The following is a 14,364-nucleotide window of genomic DNA, read 5'->3' on the forward strand; positions in this document are numbered from 1 at the left end:
CTCCCCTCCAATGAAATTTTAGTATGATGTACATACTGTATATCTATTTGGGTACTGTATGTATATCTGTGCTTTATACATTCATGGAGTAAGATTTATTTTGCCCCCGCCAAGAACCAATTTTTATACCCTTAGGGGCTTCATCACCCCCATTGAGAATGCAGGATTTATAATAATTTTTAAGAATCAATTTAAATGTGTTCTCTAATACCTGTCTATCTAGCTGTAATAAAACTCCACAAGGGCCGAGACCAGCTTCTGACACTGAATTGCCTTAGCACTGTGCTGTGCACATAGTAGGCGATTGTTATTTACTGACAACAAATATTATAATACTTGGAATAGGTATACGTTTTATATATTTTTTGAATTCTTTTATTAACTTATGATCCCATAAAGAGGACAGTCTGAACCTGTTTTCCCCACAAATCCATAAATATTCGTTGAGTAAATTAAATATCTGTACTTTTAGGATAGGAGAATCTGTCCTAATTCCTAAAAAGAAAATATTTGGTACGTATCCTGGAAACGACTTGTAATGACTACAAATGTTTTGCATTAGCGGTTTATTAAATGCCACCAGCAGCCAGGGAAACACAATGGGATTAAATTACTTCAAGTGACTTTTTCCACTGACTTATCTTGCATGTGTCTGTGGCTGAAATCTGGGAAGGTTTTTAGAAGCTGACGGCTACCTTTAAAGTGCTTAATTCTGGAATGTGTGAGCACTCTACAACTACACTGATTACTCATTTCATTTGAAATCCTTCATTAAACATAACCCAACTCACTTCCTTAAAAAGAATTTGTCACTGCATGTTACTTAGTCGGAGAAAGTCAGAAGTTCACGAACTAAATGCAAAACCACTGCTTTGGCGGGATTTCCCACAATTCCCTCTCTTTACCTACCATGGATAGCACGCTATAGAAGAGATTGTTTGTGGGAAAATGGATCCTAGATATTAAATAATATTTAAATATCAAAATGTAACCATGTGCTCTGGCCTGGACTTACAGGCAAACACCATATCGCATGTATTTTAGAAAGATTTTAAACAATGGGAGCTATATGAACATGTGTTTAGCTAAAACTTTGCAGTAACCGGAACGTTATCTTGCACAGAAGACAGTGTTCATTATTCAAGGAATTTTACATTATTCATAGTCTTTTAAAAAAAATAAATAATTATATATATATATATATATATATATATATATATATATTCACTGCTGTAAATACTACAGGAGACAATTTAAATTTGTCATATTGCCTGCACCTTCATAAGAAAAATATAGTTGGATTCAGAGCAGGTTCTTCTATTAAGTAACGGCAATTTTAATTGCAATTAGAAAGCAAATATCAAAAAACAGCAGGATTTTACTGGAGAACTGTAAGGTTGCCATGGGCCCAGCCGGCTTTGAGTATTAGTCACGTGGCTTTGACATCAGTTGCAGCTCTTCCCATGGCTGTGAGGCCATCTTTTAGCCCCCCTCTTGTCCGGCGCATCACTAGATCCCATTGGTTTTCCTCTAAGTGTTTCCTACACCCATTGGCCTTCTCCATCCTCCCCCACCTCACCTCATTTACCCTCACACTCCTCTAATGTGTTTCCCATGATACAGGGTCTCAGTTGGCTCAGGATGCTATAGCAGAATACCATACACTGGGTGGCTTAAAAACCAGAAATTTATTTTTCACTGTCCTGGAGGCTGGAAAGTCAGAGGTCGGGATCCAACAGGGTTGGGTTCTGGCAAAGGCTAGAGTTTCAACATATGGATTTTAGGGGGACACACACATACAGACTATAACATGTGCCCCATTGATCTCTGAAAAGTGCAAATTTGCTCAAGTCAGATCCCCACTTAAAACCTTCGCTGTGGCCTACAAGACTCGGCATCATCCGTGCCAGCCTACCTCACTCCCACGCCTGCTGCTCCCCGCTGCTCAACGTGGTCTGGCCACGCTGATCCTTGTTAACGTCAGCTTCCCAACCCTGTCACCTTTGCATTATCTTTTCTACTGCTACTTCCCACTTTTACCTAGTTCGTTCAAAATTACTTAAGAAGTATCAGCAAAACTTTATTTTCTCAGGGAAACTTACCTGCTAGACCAGGTTATAACCCCAAATTTTATGCTTTCAAAGACACCTTTGATTTTCCTTTCAAGTCTTAATCATCATTTTTCACTATTGTGTATTTTTATTTGTAAAATTACTTAATTACTCATTATTCAAACTAGTCAGTGTATATACACCACCGGAGTACCCTACACTCTACTGAGTTAGGAAATGCATGTCTCTCTGGCTCTCCTCTAGAGCCCCCTGCTGGTTACATATTTGTTAAATAAATTTAATGTTGGGTTTATGGAACCTACCATGCACTTCTCCTGGTCCACTGGGTCCACCCAGCCAGGTTGTCTGGAGGACTGCAAGGGAGCAGGGCTGGAGGCGACCTTACAGCCTATCTAACACCCACCCCACTTTGTATAACAAGTGGGGAAATGAGACGAGAAGGCAGATGGCCAAAGATCACATAAATATGCAAAATCAGCGCTGAACACCAGGTCTCTGGTTTCCCAGTTCTCTGATATTTCAGGAAATCATATCATCCCTGCTCCCATTTTCTTATTGCCATTCTTGAGATTGACATCTTTTCTCTATTTTTGTATTTAATGTTGGTATGAAAATATGTTCTTATCAAATAAAATGTGGTGGTTATTAAGGGTGGTCATTCAGATTATGTCTCCGCAAGCAACACGACTTAGAAAATTTAAGACATTTTGACTTCAATCCTTGGTCATCAGGTATTTTAACTCTGCATTTTAAACTTGTTGAACATTTTGGCCTCATGGTTTAAACCCGAAGATGATTTTTAGTCTATGTTCGTTAATACAAAAGCATTATTCATAATTATGCCACTATTAATGACTGCGTATCAAAAAGGAATTTACCAGAGCAAACTCCTGTAAGCTAGATAACTTCTTAATCAATTTTCTAAACAATACAGTTAAACCATGTCTGACCTTTTTAAAAGTTTTTCTTGAAATTATTTCTCTGTAAAATCAGTTCTTCTCTATGTACAACAAAGATTTGATTCCTCATAAATTTTTCTATCTCTAATTTTACTGATTATAATTTCTATCATAATTTGTGTGTGTGTGTCCAAGATTCCTCTCATGTCCAATTTTCCTGTATCAAATTCTGCAGATCTAAATATTTCTTTTGGTATTTTCTTTCAGTTCATGGCTATTTTTAACATGTACAAGCTTAGGCACTATAGTGTTTACTATTTTTTATAAAATTGAATTTCAGTTCAATTTTTTTTTATTTAGTTTCATTTGCAATAATTTTTGCTGTCTACCGTTTTATGTCTTATGAGGTTTATTTTCTGGTGATCATTTCTACTGATTAAATACAGTTTGAAGTAGACAAAAATCTGTTCGCTTTTATTTGTTTCTTCCTTAAACACTGGGAAATTTTTTTTGCAATTTCCTTTGACATTCCAGGCTTGCTCTGTTTTCCTAGTAGGGTATAAAGGTAGCTAAAGACAGTCATCTGTTTTGATTAGATTGTTACCTTATGAAATGTTCGATTTGGGGAGAAAGTAATTTGTCTCTGATACTTCTCATCCCAACAGTCATTTTACAGGAGACGAGGAAATTGAAGAAATTGAGGGCCAGAGAGGCTGTCTGACTTGCCTAACATCACAGAGATAGAAATGGATTTCAGGAGATCTGATATCCAGGATACTTAGAGAAAGCATGACCAAACTTGAGTATGCTTTCCAGAGAGGAGAAGCTGGCTTTTTTGTTGTTACTATGGTGATAAAGTACATTTGGGATTTTTTAAAAGAGTTTACCCCCTACTTGTGCTAGTAGGAAAAAAAGCCATTGAGCTGATCTTTATGGTGATTCAAAACACTTTAGATAGATCCTGTCACAGGCTTTAGAAGTTCCTGATTGATTGTGTGGAATTAAGTTATTGGGCAGAGAACTAGCTAATGGAACTACATTGATGAAATCATTTTTGAGGGACATTAAATGGAACTTAAAATAAAGCTGAAATGGCTTTATGGATTTTTCACTCAAACTGTTTATGAACATTTATTGCCAGTAAATTATATTGTGTCAAGGAATCAGTGAGTATGGCTTTAATAGAAACCTTTTTGAAATAATAAAATCAAGAATAATTTATTTTCCAAGAATGGACAGAGGATGGGATGGGGAATTCATCCTGATAGATGGTGGTTCACTCTGCAGCTTCTGGAAAAGTGAAAAATGGTGTGAACATCAGAAACCTGATAGCACTTGGAAAGAAATGGTCTTTTTGAAAAGTGTTAATAATTAATCTCATTGTACATGGGAATTGTTTTTAGAAGAGGCTGTGATGGGGTATTTACCAAATATCGCTTGAGGATATAAACAGTGGTATTTGTTTATATCGCATAAAAAGATGAACAAGTAGAGAGTGACGTAATCTGCTGAAAGAGACAGTCTGGAGTAGTGGCCAAGGGCATCTGTTCCAGAGCTGAAATATTAAGAGTTCAGATCCTGGTTCCTCCTCTTTGCTGTGTGACCTTAGGGAAACTTCCTGACTTCTCTGAGCCTCGTCACAGATAACATCCATAAAAACAAATATTAATAGTCACTACCTCAAAGTTATTCTAATGATCAAATGAAAAGTTTCAATAGTTTCTACTTCATAGTAAGTGCTTTAATTTTATTTATTTTTTTAAATAATCATAGACTAGACGACCCAGATAAGAGGAGGAAACAATAGAGTTCGTAAACATTTTGGTACTAGTAGTAGTATTTTGTTAACTATCATCTGCTGACCGCTAGGTGCCAGGAATCTCATTCAAGATCCCTAGGGGAAGAGGGTACTATCAATATCCCTTCTTTTTAGAGAAGGAGATTGAGCTTGAGAGAAAGTGGGTTTCATGCCCAGGATCACTTGGCTGATGAGAGATTTCGATACCTTTCCCTGAGAAGTCATATCCATGAACCTGTCCTCCAGTATGTAAGGGACATGTGGGCCCCTCTGGCCAAAGTCCAGCAGAAACAAAGTCAAAGGGCCTGTGGCTGGGTGGTGGGCACTAAGGGAGCATGAGCATCTCACCTTTCATTTCCATTTCAAATCCAGACCCAGTCAGTCACCCACCTCCTCCACCAGTCAGAGCCCAGCCACTATGGTTTTTGCTGGATTGCCATTTAGTGAGTGCTACATTGGCCTGGAATTGAAAAAACGAGGCACTAGGGCTCAGTGACTAAAAGTGGGTTCTTTAATCAGGTGTTTGGGTGTGAGTCTCAGCTCTAGCAGTCACTGGCCATGTGACCATAAGCCCCACATGTTTTCCGTTCCAGTCCTATTATAGGACAAGCAGGTTCCTTGGTCTGAGAAAGAGACCACAAGTCTTTTGCTCTCATGTTACTTTAGAAATATTTTTATTTAGCCCACATAGCATTCATTTGTTAGCATATTCTTTTATTTTAGAGATAACAGGTAAAATGTGTTGGATTGAGATTTTGGACATTTATTAAAAATGTAATGCACAAGGAGTTTTATAACAATTATTCAGTGCTGCCATAGAAGTGGCAGTAACAACTGGAAGCAAGTCCAGTAGAAGCCTTGGGAGCCTAAAGACACATCCTCACATATGACCTTGCCCTTGGCCACACGGAGCATAAGACCTAGTTAAAGAGATGAGATGAGATGAAAGTCTGCAAGGTAAATAAAAATCCCAGGTAGTGTGTGCTCATGCCAATGAGTTGTGCAGTCATTGTGCAGATATTTGTTGAGTGCCCACACTGTGCTGGACAATGGGGACAATGGGAATATGACCGAAACCTGGACACACTCCCAGTCAGGAGCATAGCAGATGTGCTTACAGATCAGAGAAAATGGGGAACACAAGTTCAGCTGTTCAATGGCGACTATGTTCTTTCCAGAAACATACAGTGAGCGCCTGGAATGTGCTGGGTAGCTTCACTGTAACCTTTTCTTCCCCTCGGAATTGCTTGATAAGGGTGGCAGAGCTAAGGGCCACCAGCTGCAGTAGAGTCCCCCCTTCTAATTGCCGGGGACAGCCAGCTGTAAGAAGTCAAGGCACAGATGAGGTTTTGTCGTTGGATCTGACAAATGAAGAAACAGGCTCAGCACAAAGCCTGAGTAGGATAAAGAAAATTCCCCAGGCTTTTGAGGCTCATGTTATGTAAGAAAATGTCATCCCTCATTTTCGGATAATTGGCCAGGATAAATGTAATATATGCTCCACTGTATGCACATATTTGGCATTGTCAAAAGTTGCAAAATACCTATTCTTCGGCTTCAAAGGCCTTATAAAATGATCATAGGAGTGGATAGGAGAAATCGGTGAAACATTAAGCTTGACCGCATTCTAGTAATAGTTCAAATAATGAGTGTTGTCCATGGGCAGAACTAATTGCCGGATCAGTAAGTCAGACAATTATGGCTGATTTAAAGAGGTAATGCCCTTTCTACTGCAGTTTTCATAGAATTCTTGGTAGAGGAAGGGGAAATTTGAGTTGGGACTGAAGAGTATAGATAACTAGTATATAAACAGAAATACCCGTCCTTGCTTTCGCGAGACATATAATTGTTCTTTTCAATTATCTATATTTTTAAATGGGGTTAAGATGGCTAAGAACTAAGCATCTCTAAGAATGTCAAAGGAAAGTCCCTGTGAACGGCAAGGGTGACAGATGGGAGTTGTTCAATAACAGATTGAAGAGGTGGCTGAGGGCGGGCTCTTGGGTGTCGGGCAGCCTAGAGCCACATCCCAGGGTGCCACTCACTGTCCTGTGACCTCTGCAGGCCTGTTTCCGCCACCAGGCAGCCAGCACACTGCCACTGCCTAGTATGATTCAAAAGATGACAGAAATGTAGGCGATGAGGGATATTGGATACTCTGAGAACCCCAATGGAATACACACGTACCAAAAGCTACATGACAATCTGTAATCCAACCCATTCTGATTCAGTAATTGTATTAGTCAGGGCTCTGCAGAGAAACAGAGCCAGTATAGGAAGAGATTTATTATAAGACATTGGCTCACTCGATTATAGAAGCTGAGAAGTCCCACTCTGCTGTCTGTAAGATGGAGACCTAGATAGGCCGATTCACAGTTAAGTCTAAGTCCACACGCCTGAGAACCAGGGGAGCCGCTGGTGTCAATCCCAGTGCACGTCTGAGGCCTGAGGACCAGGAGCTCTGAGAGCAGAAGGCTGATGTCCCAGCTCAAGCAGTCAGGCAGGAGGTGCCGAATTCTTTCTTCTTCCACTGTTTTTTTCTCTTCAGTCCCTCAGCAGATAGGATGATGCCACTCACATCGGTGAGGGCCCCCTCCTCTACTGGGTCCACCACTTCCAATGCTAATCTCATCTGGAAACCAGAAATAATGTTTAGCCAAATATCTTGGCACCCTGTGATCCAGTCAAGTTGACACATAAGATTACCCATTACTGTTATAAAGAATACAATAAAATTGGAATCACAAAAGCAAAGTAAACAATATATGCATAATAAAACAATGGGCATTCTTAAGACATTTACATGAAAAAGTTGTATTTTAATGGGGCTATGGGTACTTTCTGCTTTGTTTGAAATGATGTGGTCTGGGATCTTGAAAACTGAAAGTGTTTACAAGCAAAGAAAGATCATCAGTGTCCCCACACTAAAAGTCTCTGTGTCTACTGCAACTGTCAATTTTATCGTGTTATTGCAGGGAATAAATGAGCTGCTATATGCAAAGTATATATTGGGTTGTGGGGAAAGTCATAACGTATTTTTTCTATGTTTTTCGTCGCAAAAATGTGTCATGACTTTTCCAACAAACCAATATTATGGTGCCTGGCAAGTAGTAGTTACTCAAAATGTTCACTTAGAATAATAGTTATTATTTGCCAGGATATTATTTCAATGACTATATATAGTGTTAAGTCAAGGCATTATTTTCTGATTTGATTTGCAATAGCCTCTTACTCATATCAGAAAGATTCAATATTTCCATAGTTGCTACAAAAGTAAAGAAACCAATTTATTTTCCTAGACTCATCATCTGCCATGATAAATCTGAATTTGGCATAGCAGTGGTTAATGGAGGATTTTCAGACATTATAACAATGCAAGAGGATCCTAGAAATTCATACATGAATGCAAGATAGTATTCTACCCCTCCTTACAGTATCAATGAACTACACCCAATGTATAAAAATAAACACCTTCCCTTCAAAGGACAGGAGATAGCCTAGCTAAGTTTAATTGAAAAATTAATAATCCAGTGCAATTGTCTGTGATAAACTGAGGCTTAAATGATTTGAAAACACTTTGGGAGCTGACAAATCAGATAATCACAATCTTTATGGCTAGAAAGGTCGGGCTGGGGTTGACAAGTTGTAAAGATAAAAGCTTATAGCAAAGTCAACAGCTAAATGTCTAGATTGGGCTGGGAATCAATGTCAACACTCCAAGTGTGAAAGCGCTGAACTTCAAGTGATCTCGCCCGAGTTTTCTGTTGAACTTTCAAGATAATAGTGTACAACTTTATTCGCTGAATAAACTGTAATTAGGCACATATCTTATCGTCTTACAACGTTTTCTATCATCGCCATTTCTACCACTGCTTACCGTATTTGCCGGCGTATAAGACGATTTTTTGGCCCTGAAAAATATGCCTCCAAGTGGGGGGTCGTCTTATACGCCAGGTACACTTCAGATAGACTGCCCATAGTGCTTGCCCCGTGCCATAGTGGCCTCCCGATGCCCGCCCACTTCATTCCACATACCGTTCAGGCATCAGCAGCGCTGCTGGGTGTATGCTCGGCTGTTATGCAATTTTGCTGTTATGCGATTTTACCACACTCGCAAAATCGCACACAGCAGACCATATAACACATTCTGTATTTTGAGTGGAAATCTTAGGGGGTCGTCTTATACGCCGAGTCGTCTTATACGCCGGCAAATACGGTATGTGATTTGCACCCTGACTGCCATAAGAGGGCTTCAGCTGCTGTTTTTCCAGGCATTTCCCGATGGGTGACTATTATAGTTCATGATAGACAAGAGTCAGACCGTGCCATTTCTGGGCATTTTTTTCTTTTACGCCAACATGGAATTTGCCTCATGGCCTCACTCTGATCTCAGCAAGAACACTTTCAAAAGAAGCTTCTTGCTTTTTCAAAGGCTGTTTGCATGAGTTGATTCAATGCTTTCCTATTATGGAGCCCTAGAGCCAGTGGCAGAGTATGTGTGTATTGAGTTGTATCAAGTATTCACTGCATTTAGCTGATTGTGCCCCCAGGTGACACATCCAACAGTCTCCAACCTCTGTTTGCTTTTTTCTTTTGTTTACAGGAGCAGAGGGCACAGTGTTCCCTAAATCTATAGAGACACCTAATGTCAGGGCAGACCCCTTCAAGGAACTAAGGTAAGGTTTTTTGTTTGTTTTATTTTTTTGAATTTGTATAAGAGTTTATTTCAGCCGAACTGACGACGTATGCCAGGGAGCAAGATCTCAAATGCTCCTAAGGTAAGCTTCTGACTATGGTTTGCATTGATTAGTGGCTGTTTTTTCTTCCTTTGTGTGACTGGCTGATGATTTCTTCTGAATACACTTAATGTAACAGTGTCACCACGTGAATATAAACTGGGAGAGGTTAGAAAGGACTTGAAAATAAGCTGTAACCAAGACAAAATTTACACTGAGGACTTAAAATTGAGGGTTTGGAGGAAGAGGTTGTCAGCTTTGTAATTGTGAGCTTGTGGGTTTATGTTGTCACAGTGTCTGTTTTCTGCTGTATTTTGTGGTACCAAAAACCTGTCCAGTTAGAAAGCTAGTCAGTAATTAGTGCTGTTGCACCTCAAGAAAAGTGGTGTCTAAAAGAAGCTGAACTCTACAATACAGATTTTTTTTCTAGGTAACAACTTCCCCATTACCTGGAATGATATGGTGCTAGAACTACCTCTGTGTATATTCCATTTACTGGTGTTAATCTTCAAATACCCATTTGTGTGCTCTGAGATTCTGTGTCCTTACCCCCCGCCAACTATAGAAAACAAACAAAAAAATAAACATAGAGATAGAGATATGGCCTAAAAACCATTCCTGGGCCGGCCAAGTGGCTCAGTTGGTTAAGAGTTTGAGCTCTGAGCAACAGTGGTTCGAGTCCCGGCCTGAGCTGAGCAGCCACTGAGCTGCCAACAGGTAGCAGGATGGCTCAGCTAAAAAAACAAAACAAACAAAAAAAAAACCATTCCTGCCACCAAGAGACCACCCTCAGCCCCCCAAAAGAAACAAATACAGAAATGGTATGATGATCACAAATATAACTTTAATTTTTACTGTAGACTTACAGCCATGATGAATTCAGTGAATACTGGCCTTCTTCATTTCTCGTAGTTCTTGTAACTAAAACCAATCGTAAGTCATCATAAGTAGCATGGAATAACTATTTCATAAAGACATCAACTGTAAGCAAATGTATTTGTATTACACAAATCACATCCACCCTTTCACACTTCATTCCCAAGATCTGTGTTTTGCTAGAACAGCAACGGCCATGTTGAAACTTGTGTTTCCTTAAACAGAAACATGTTCTCAGTAAGTAGAGAATATATCACCTCATTACAAAACCCATAGCATTTTTGCAAAGTCTGCCAGCCTTTAAGAATATAGGGAAATAAATGGGGCCAAAGGAAGAGGCTAATTGATGGGAAGTGAGAACTTTTTCTTAGCGAATTCCCATATACAGTGGGCTGTGGTGGCAAGTTATACACCACACTGCAAGGTTTACATTTTACTAGAATAACTGTTTCCATCAGGGGCTTCCAGATGTGAGAAGTTACTTGAGTATCTGTCAACCAGATCCTATGTTTCGTATTAGGTACTAAAACTGGAATCTTCTAAGCAAATCTACCCACGGAAGCCCATATTTTAGGACTCTGCGAGAGAGCTCATTCTCTGAGGTGCGGTGAATCCTCGTGTCTGTGATGGACACACTTCTTCCAGGCTTGCTGATGGGTGGCCGGGTTCCCTTAGGAATGCGGTGGTTTGGGGTTTTTTTTCATTTTTGTTTTTTTTGGGTGTTTTGGTTTGTTTATTTGTTTGTTTTTTTACAAAACTAAAAAGTAATTAGTACCGATCAGCCCAAAGATAAGTGATACCTAAAAGAAGCTGAACTCTAAATATAACACAGACTTTTTTCTATGGAACGAGCTCTCCATTACCTGGAAGACTTGGGAAATACAAGAGTAAAGGATTTAGGTTAACTTCACTTTAAACAGAAAAATAAATCTCCTGTAGTTAAAAACAAACCCAACCACACCAACCAAAAAAACAATATAACAAGTGTCAGCCACTTCTAGTCCTCTGTATACAATCTATGGAAACTCCGGAAATTACTTCTAAAACATTAAACCTCCACAATTCACAAGCAAATCTCCTAAGTCAATGCAACAAAATAAGGACTTTGGGTAGTTGCTGAATTTTCACTGTTTATTCTAAAATTATAGGAATATTCCACAGGGGCTACAAATAATTTTTTCTTATAGGAAGCTATAAAGATTTTAATATATAATTTGGGAACTTATCTTTTGTTTGCACCTGTTCAAATCATGGTGATGCCTGAATAACCGGAACAGAATCAGGAGCCTAGAATGCGATAATTTAGCCCCTTCATCCTTCTGGAATTTTTTTTTTTAATAGCGCTTTGTGGGAAAATCTCTGACTAATTGAAAAAATAATGAAATGTGTTTGATAGATTAGCCTACACCAGTGCATCTGTGAGTGCTTCACATTTGTCATTTAATGGTGCCACTTTGTACTGTGTGCTATAGATTGGTATTGACGTTGGATATTGAGTAAATAGGTAATGAACTTGGTGACTGAGTCTTCTGGCCTCTGGCTTTACAGTCGGATCAGTTTTTGCTATCCAGCGCATTCATGATGGTGTGTCTTCTGGTCTTTGGAACAGAGAGTCATCTAAGGCAGGTCCCTGGGCTTGTACGAGCAGGTAGCACTGAGTGAACTGTCCAGCTGCAGCAGAAGCAGTCCCCTCCTCAGTGGCAGCAGGACAGAGGGAAAGAGTGCTGAGCTGGGAGTCAGGGGCCTTCTGCAACCCACTGTGCTGCCTTGAGCTAATCCCAGAGCCCTGCTATCTGTCAAAAGCCGGGTCACTTCTAGCTCCGAACGGCTAACCCCTTTATATTATTTTACTTTTTATTTTTAAATAATTTTATATTTAAAGAAGAATTGCAAATTTCATGAAGATTATTCCTATGTACATTTCACCTGGTATTCTCTAATGTTAATATCTTACATATCTATGATATATTGATCAAAAGTAAGAAATTCATATTATAGTCCTATAAGATCTTATTTTACATAAGGTTTGTTTAAAAGGATGCAATCACATGAATGCCTTACATATTAAAATATATATAAAAAGAGTTTTACAGAAATGTTATTTGTTGAGATGTGAATTAATGGATGTTTAGAATCCCCAATGCAGTTAGTTAACTTGGAATGTTTTTAATGAGGATCTCTTTAAATAATGTTCTATACCCAGATTTTCTTGGCCTTATTAAAATGGGAAATAAATTGAGTTAAAAGACCAAGGCTTATTTATACATAGATTGTGTTCTAAAATAAACCAAACGTAGATATCCATCCATATTCCTCACTTACCCCAGTCAATCCAACATGAGAAAAATAGCATCTGTTTTAGAGACCTCTGTTGGGGTAAATAACTTTTGTTTCCTGAAACCCCTCTCTTGACTGCTGGAGGTTTCTTCTGTTCATTTTCTTGGGTTTTTTGTTTGCTTGTTTGTTAATGTTAAGCAGATTTTAGGCCTCTGGCATTTCTTCCTAAAGACCTCAGCTCTCAGCTAAAGGGCCGATAGCTTCCTTTCTGCTCCAGTTTTGGTTTACTGCTTTTCTTTCCCGAGTTACTATAGTTACTGTATTTGCAGTGTTTGTAAATAATCCAGGGTTGAGCTGAAAATCACAAAAGAGAGTTGCTTCTCTCCAGACAAATAATGAGAGTCAGTAAGGTCTCTGCCCTGCATCCATCTCAGGCACTGTTTGTTGACTTTGTCCCTGCATGGCTATTCCGTAATAATGACAAGTCACTGTGGATTCAAGGCTATACTTAAACATATACCAGGCACCATACCTATTATACCTCTCCATTGAAATAAGAGAAACTCACTTTGAATAGAAACTGGATTGTCATAAATTCATGATCTTACAATGTGAATATGTTAAATGTTCCCTTGTTCACTACATTTTTTTCCTCGAGCCTGTATAAAGATAAATGGAAAACTCCCTCATCTCAGGCTGTGCATGATCTGAGACAGGAAATAGACCATTCACTTCTGCATATGTATTTTTCTGTTAGAACAGTGGCTCCTTTTGAATGCCTACTTGTCCTAAGGATTCTTTTCTACCGTGAAGTTTCCTGGTAGGATTCTGATCCTACAGGAATAGGAAATGGATTGTGAAATTCTATTTCTCAGACATATGCTACAGCAAATGTACCGAAAAGCAAGGTAATATAGACCACAGTACATAGGTATAGAGCCAACCCTGTTCCTCTAAATATAACTAAAAGCTTGGAAGGAACCACAACAGGGCAAGAAGCCAAAAGGCCTTTATGAAAGAATTCTTCATCAGCTGATGTGCTGTGTGCTGTTACTCTGCACACAATTACAAGACGGGAGTGACCTGATTTTTCATTTAATCACAGATCAGCACCTGTTGACCAAGTATTTTTTGACATTTATTAGGAGTCAAGGCATGTGCTAAGTACTCGGAATGTAGAGATAAATGAGTACTCAAATGATTTATAGTTAAGGAGAATAAGACAGAAATGAACCCTAATAATGTAATAAGGTAAGTGCTAGGATAGATGTATAACCAAATCAGAGGAAGCAGAGAGAGTGACAAAATCTACCTAAGAGGTTTAAGTAAGGCTGCCCAAAGGAAGTGACATTTTAGTTGCAAGAAGAAAGAACAGATAAAACCCAAGAAGGAGACTTCAGAATTCATAAAACATGGTTTTCTAGAGCCATTTAATATAGGGGCAATAGCCCAAAATATTTCTGTAGCTCCCAACAATGTGTTACTGTGTTATTTACAAACATGTGGGTTTGTAATTTACTTACAACAATAGTGTCCTTTCATGAATTGCATGAAGGCAATTTTAAAAATGGTCACTAAAAACTAAAGATTGTTACAAGTTTCAAAAATTAGTAAATAACATAATTCAGGAATGAAAGATTCACTGATATCAAACTCATCTACAGCCCCCAAATAAATAAGGCATTTCTTTGTTACTTTTTATTTTT

General features: G+C 38.8%; 1 protein-coding gene and 1 long non-coding RNA gene across 5 annotated transcripts in view; one reads left to right on the forward strand and one right to left on the reverse strand.

The window, feature by feature from the left end:
- The window catches only part of SGCD (sarcoglycan delta), a 405,963-nt gene that overhangs the window by 297,368 nt on the left and 94,231 nt on the right, over positions 1-14,364 (forward strand). For all 4 annotated transcript variants that reach the window (XM_019654007.1, XM_019654008.1, XM_019654006.1 and 1 more), the window contains one exon: positions 9,373-9,445. In XM_019654007.1, the coding sequence (XP_019509552.1) occupies positions 9,373-9,445 (73 nt within the window). The remainder of the gene's footprint in view (positions 1-9,372; positions 9,446-14,364) is intronic.
- LOC109388917 (uncharacterized) overlaps positions 10,052-14,364 on the reverse strand; it is a 22,625-nt gene continuing 18,312 nt past the window's right edge. The window contains exons 2-3 of the long non-coding RNA XR_002125291.1: positions 10,372-10,426; positions 10,052-10,064 (exon numbers count right to left, since the gene is read on the reverse strand). This is a non-coding gene — a long non-coding RNA (uncharacterized LOC109388917). The remainder of the gene's footprint in view (positions 10,065-10,371; positions 10,427-14,364) is intronic.

The sequence above is a fragment of the Hipposideros armiger genome, unplaced genomic scaffold, assembly GCF_001890085.2.
Source record: "Hipposideros armiger isolate ML-2016 unplaced genomic scaffold, ASM189008v1 scaffold_211, whole genome shotgun sequence".
NCBI lineage: Eukaryota > Metazoa > Chordata > Mammalia > Chiroptera > Hipposideridae > Hipposideros > Hipposideros armiger.